The sequence below is a fragment of the Pleurodeles waltl genome, chromosome 10, assembly GCF_031143425.1.
Source record: "Pleurodeles waltl isolate 20211129_DDA chromosome 10, aPleWal1.hap1.20221129, whole genome shotgun sequence".
NCBI classification, from domain to species: domain Eukaryota; kingdom Metazoa; phylum Chordata; class Amphibia; order Caudata; family Salamandridae; genus Pleurodeles; species Pleurodeles waltl.
In genome coordinates this window covers 179,781,497-179,787,380 of record NC_090449.1, presented here as the reverse complement: position 1 = coordinate 179,787,380, position 5,884 = coordinate 179,781,497, and the positions used below count along the sequence as shown (strand labels likewise).

The 5,884-nt window shown below is 47.1% G+C and overlaps 1 protein-coding gene across 1 annotated transcript; it reads right to left on the bottom strand.

The window, feature by feature from the left end:
• Nucleotides 1–214: 214 nt before the first annotated feature.
• LOC138261314 (parvalbumin beta-like) lies at nt 215–5,175 on the bottom strand. The gene is made up of 5 exons (XM_069210146.1): nt 5,045–5,175; nt 4,525–4,592; nt 2,807–2,939; nt 1,326–1,435; nt 215–478 (listed from the first exon to the last, which is right to left on the bottom strand). The coding sequence occupies exons 2-5, from the start codon at nt 4,583–4,585 to the stop codon at nt 453–455; spliced, it is 330 nt and encodes a 109-aa protein (XP_069066247.1). The 5' UTR covers nt 4,586–4,592; nt 5,045–5,175; the 3' UTR covers nt 215–452.
• Between the last annotated feature and the right edge of the window lie 709 nt (nt 5,176–5,884).

The window sequence follows — 5,884 nt, the reverse complement described above, 5'->3', positions numbered from 1 at the left end:
GGTATGACATGGGGCATGACGTCACACATGATTTGCTCAATTCTTTTTGTCTAAATGAAGAATGGTGTGAATGGTGAAATGAGCCGTTTGAATGCTACTGTAAAAGCCTTGTGACCTCTCCCCCTGCCCTGCGGATAATGTCTCACTTGCGTGCACTGGACTTCTATTGGAATGCTCGCCGAGGACAAAAAATTATTCAAAATAGACAAAAAACTTCAAAATACATCGGTTTATTGGTGAGATGGTTACAGATCAGTCCCGAGACATACAGCTCTCTATTCCTTTGCAACAATGAACAATACAGTCAAAGACAGATCTTGTCAGAGATAAGAGCAGTCCTAACAGTAGATAGAAATTACCAATGCCATTTTACTGTACAAAACATAAATAAATAGTTGGTTGTCAGAAAGAGCGTGGACAGCACAAGCAGCTTGTTCGTGGTGGTGGACAGCTTAGCACTTAACCAGGGCTGAGAACTCTGCAAAGAAACAAATATTGGGGTGTTAGACCAATAGGGATGATGCTAGAGCATCCTTAGTGGAGAAGAGGTCACATGACAAGTACAACAACTGCAAATAATCTTGTTTTTTTAACTAGCAGCAGGTTGCATTCTGGAATTTGTAGTTTCGCTTTTAACATTGTAAGTATGGACGAAGAAAAGTACTGTTGGCGAAAAAGCCAGGAGAGGCTGAAGTTAGCAGGTGACATGACGCCACTTAGCGGCTTTAAGCCTATCCATCAGTACAATGAGCACACTCATCTGATTACCAAAATGATCAGGTGGTGGTAATGCACTCATACAAAAATGATATTTTAAAACCCAGAACTAGAAAATTAATAGAATCGACCTATTTTGTTACTTATTTTAAAAAGCTCCAATTTCCCAGGTAGAAGTAAGTTTAAGAATTCATCCACACCAGTTTTTTTTCCTTCACATTCAGGGACTTGAGTCCGGTTTGTTTTAGTATAAAATTATAGTTACCTGTGGACCCAATAATTCCATAACTTAGGCAATAACAGGCATTCGTGCTTTATGGAAATTATCTATCAGAACTGGACTTTTCAGCTCCCCCCCCCCCCCCCCCCCCCCTTCCCCAACACACACACACTTTTCACATGGTGAAATGTATCTACATGATGGAAGGTCTGTTCGCTTGCTTGCAGCACATAAAATATCTGGGTGAAACACCACGGAGTCTCCTAAAACGTACAATTCCGATGGAGCTAGTAAGCCCCATTATATTAAAGTGAGTAAACTAGTACTAGACTTGCTGATCTACAGAACTGACAACTTAACCACCTGACAACTATTAGTCAGCGCTTACCATCAACTCCGATCTTGCCATCACCATCGGAGTCACCAGCTGCCAGGAAGGCCTTGGTCTCGGCATCAGTCAGGGCTCTGGCACCAGCAGAGAAGTTCTGCAGAAACAGCCTGGTAGGGAAAGAGAATAGAGAGCGTTAACAAGAGTGAACAGATTTCTTCCAGTAAAACACTTGTGACCTGCGGCCTTTCACACTCTGAGACCGCCGAGACCCTTCACAACGAGGCCGCCATGTTGGTAGTACCTACTGGATGAGTTGCCCATTTACCATCCCTGGGACTTCCGACTTTCTGTCCGGAGAGGGGCATGCCACTTGTCATCAGCTAGTTACGGTATCCTTGCCTGACCTCTTTCTGTGCTTTCAAAGCAATGCTGCCTTTGCCTTGCAGTTGAAAGAGCCAAACAAGGGGCTACTGTTTATTTTCTGTCCATTTAGAGCAATATTACAAATATTTGAGAGGTGGACGTTTTAGCCGGGTTTGTGGTGGTGGTCAGCACTAGAGCAAGGAGTTTCACTGCGCCAGGCAAGATTCCAGGTTGCAGTTCGGTATCCCCCTTTCTCCAAAATTCTAGATGCTTTTCAAGCTATTTGTTGCGATCTGGTGCCATGTGGCAGTGAGAGCTACCTGTAGAGGCCTTAATGCAGTATAAGCCCTAGGTGCAGTAGTCCAGTCTCGTCTAATCAATGAACCTATTTTACAAGAATTCTGGGCCAAATGACACGAATTCGCAATTTGTTCTGACATGTGTCCAAAACTACCCGTATTGTTGCAAGTAAATGTCGCCTGGATTAGTAATGTTTGCTGCCACAGAACACCCAAGAGCAGACCGATTATGAATATTGGACATGCTGCTAACAAGCACTTAGGAGTTAATTAGCAAAGAAGACGCAAACTCGCACTTTATGTGATGCGACCAACAGTGCTCTACTTTCAGGCTTTCATCTTCTTCACAGTGCTATTCCTTGTTCTACTGATTGTTTTGCTGTGGTATAAACCACCGTTTTCATCTCTATTTGAATATCCCTCTTCAGTTTACCTGTCACTCCCCTTCTATTCCAGTGTTTTTTTATTTAATATCTAACGCTTTTTTGTGTGTCGCTGGGTCTCTCCAGCTCTACTGGTGTCTGCGCGGCTGGGAGGGGATAAGTGCATCGGCGCTTGCCCCTGTGTGCACGTGTCTCTGCCTGTGTCTGCACATGCGAGCATCTGTGGTTTACTCTATGCATGCACAGCGGCCACGGGTCCTTGGTCTCGTGTTATACCTTCAGATGGCCCTGTTTTTTTTTTAAGAAAACAGTGATTTATTCTGTAATAGTTTCATTGTTAAAATTAAAACTACAAGCCCCAGGATGCAGTTTAGTGCTGGTTATAAAGCAAGGACTGGCTGATCATATTATTTAAAAGTCCTCTCTGCAGCTGTGTTAGTGTGTGTGTCAGAGTGCGTGAAGGGGGTGCAATGAGGGTGCAGTCCACACTCACTTGAGCTCATCCTCCTCAACGAATCCGCTCCTGTCCTGGTCGATAATCTCGAAGACTTGCTTGACCTGGTCGGCGGATTTGCTCTTCAGTCCGGTCTGGGTGAAGAAGGTCTTGTAGTTGAAGGAATCTGCGGCTGTTGAGTGGACACAAAGCACAGCGTGTTAGGAATAATAACCAGATTACTGTAGTTAATCTTCAATAGAACACAGAAGTGTGTCTGAAGAGATGAGGCACGAATGAGAAAAAAAAGCGTGAGACTGGGAGAGCGCGGGAAGATGAGAGAGTGAGGTTGAAGCAGGAGAAAGAAGGGTTTTGAGGGCAAAGGCGAGAGAGGCACAGAGAAGAAAGTGCGTGAGAGAGTTGACCCTAAAATGGTGGTAGAATAGAAACAGAAAGAATGAGGAAAGAGAGAGGGAAGGATGGGTGGGGAGATGTCAGAAGGGAAAAATAACAGAAAGCCTGAAAATCCCAGACTGAAAAATAAAAGAAACAGAATAAATTGAGAGAGAGAAAATAGACAGCGAAAGGGGGAACGATAGAAAATAAAGCATGGAATAGGCTAAATGACATTAAAGGCGCAGAATGAGAAAGCCTGAGAGCGCGACATAAAAAGAAAGAGAGAGAGGAAAGGGCACAATAAGAAAGAGAAAGGGATGGTAGAAAGGTCGACAGGGAGACGAACACAAAGAGCGTGATTTGTGCTTTGTTGGTTTCGGTGCGGAACATCTGCCCTTATTTGTGAGGGCGGCACTTATTTTTCTGCCTCAAGCATTTATTGCGAGCAAAAGACACATATGGGAAAGAGGGAAGAAGAGAAAAACGAAAACGCGTCACAATGAGACAAAAGCAAAAAGCTGCAAGAGTGAGCTGGAAGGGCAGGGACTGAGTATAAATGGATTGAAGAGGCCCGAAATGGCTTCAGTTTTACGCTGCCTCAGTATTCCGTGCTCGCACAACTGCAGCAGCCGCGTGTTTAAGAGGAGGGCTTTGGGCACCGGCACGTTTTTATTTACAAATTAAGCACTGCGCACACAAGGTGATACCTACTGCGTCCTTGAGACAATGATTGAGGGAGGGGTGGGAGGGTTTGGTGAGGGACAGATTGGCCCGAGAGATAACTGGAAAGACTGGGCACTAAGGAAAGAGAGCCGAGGATACAAAGGGCGAGGAAGAGGGCCGGCCTGGTGCTGGGCTCCAGTGGTAGAGTGTGGGTGATGGAGTGGGCCAGCACCGAGGCCAGGGAGGGCTAAGGGTACAAAGCACGGGAGCGAGAGCACAAGGATGCATAGCACGAGAGAGGACAGTATAAACCATTGGCGGCTCTGGGTGTGGGATGGGGGAAGGGAGAATCCAGAGTTCTAAAATTTGAAAAAAGAGTGGACCCAGGACTTCGGGGTTAGGGGGTGTGAAAGGGCTCAGGTTTCTGGTGGTGAGAGAAAGCTTTCAAAGTACAGTAAGCAAGGGAGGGCTGGGGATAGAGAGCGCGAGGGACATACTGGGGGGCTGTTGGTACGGGGGGTAAGGGACCGCTGTGGTTAAGAAGAAGCAAGAGCGGTTAGGAGCGAGGGTACCGCAGAACAGGGAGGGCCTGGGCTAAAGATGCGGAGGTCCAGGGTGACCAGGGTCCACAAATACCGAGGCACACGACGCCCGGACCACAGGCTTAAAGGGGGTGGACAAGCAAGCAAGGCCTGGGACACAGGGCCTGGGAGCATTACCTTGGCAGCCCTGCAGAGCAGCAGCAATATCGGAGTCACTCAGGATGCCGGAGAAAGCCATCTTTTTGCTAGAAGGAAAGAAAAGCCTATGTTAATACATGATAATGTGCGGTCACATTGATTAGCAGGTCAGTGGTTACAGTCACTCAAAGCTGTCTTAGCTGCTGAGCACCGGCCTCTCCTGACTCCTAACTGAGCCTGGTCCTGCCTGCTCGGCCTGCCTTCCACTACCTCCTGGTGTGAGGAGGGGAGGCCAGCAGGTGCACGTTCCACCCGTCTCCCTTCTCAAAACCCATGAAGGAAGGGTCAGACTACACCAGTGCGTGTCCCAAATCCAGCTCTGGCCGCGGCACAGCCACACTCCCGGCAAGTCCTGAAGTTCGGCCCAAGGCCTGCAGCGCACACCTTCCGCGAATCCATGTTCCCAGTACACGAGTGCCCAAAAGATACATTCATTGCGTCGTATCCTTCTCACTGATCCAAGCTGGTACAGTCCGCCCATTGCAGGAAGCCAACTCACCTTGCTTGTGAGTTGCAGAGGAGGACAGTAGAGGTCTTCGGAAGCTGCTGGTGTGACTCTCCTCCATGGAGCTGAGGCTTTTATACGTTTCTTCCAGTCAAGAAACAGAACCATATACAGAAGTGCTGCACACACATGACAGCGAAAACCTACGGAGACGCCATAGCCTCCCGAAGCTGCTGGCTAGTCAAAATTGTATTTATAACCTTGTGGAATGCGCACTCTGCTCTGAACAATGTCCGCTCGTGTATGGCTTTACGTCGAGCAGCACGAAAACGAGACCAAGAGGGCAGGACCCATCGTCTCTTCTGACAGGACAGGCTGTCACGGCGAAGTGAGTGGTAACAACAGCTTGCTAAAACCTAGGCCCCGCAGTCCTAAATGAGCTTTATGGAGTTCTTTGCAGGCAGGTTTGTTATATAGTTGTAGCTTCCATAGTATTTAGTGACAGCGGGCACAATATCGAGAAAGAGCAGTGGGCGATGCTGCTGGGCACAAAGTGAAAACAGGCACACACACTCACAATCCCCCGACCCCAATTCTCAGATTTGTGGGTCCCCAGGCAGAAAGCGAATGTGCGATCCCCCTCGAATTAGCTGACAACGTGACATCACAGAAAATTACATCACAGGACGTGCCAAAAATTAATTATTACTGCTCTGGCATTGTTGACGCAACTTTGCAAGAAGTAATGTTGGTGAGGATATCAGCAACACAATACAAATATAAATAACAACCCTAAACAAATATGTACATATATTTTAAAGCCCTATTAAGTAGAAATACATTATATTAGTCTCACTGGGAGGAACAGGTTGGCAGGGACTCTCCAAAACCTAT

Coding starts and splice junctions, on each gene's coding strand:
- LOC138261314 (XM_069210146.1), bottom strand. CDS start 4,585: ATGGCTTTCTCCGGCATCCTGAGTGACTCCGATATTGCTGCTGCTCTG. Junction 2,940..4,524: donor TGCTCTGCAGGGCTGCCAAG/GTAATGCTCCCA, acceptor TCCACTCAACAG/CCGCAGATTCCTTCAACTAC. Junction 479..1,325: donor TGGCAAGATCGGAGTTGATG/GTAAGCGCTGAC, acceptor GTTTCTTTGCAG/AGTTCTCAGCCCTGGTTAAG.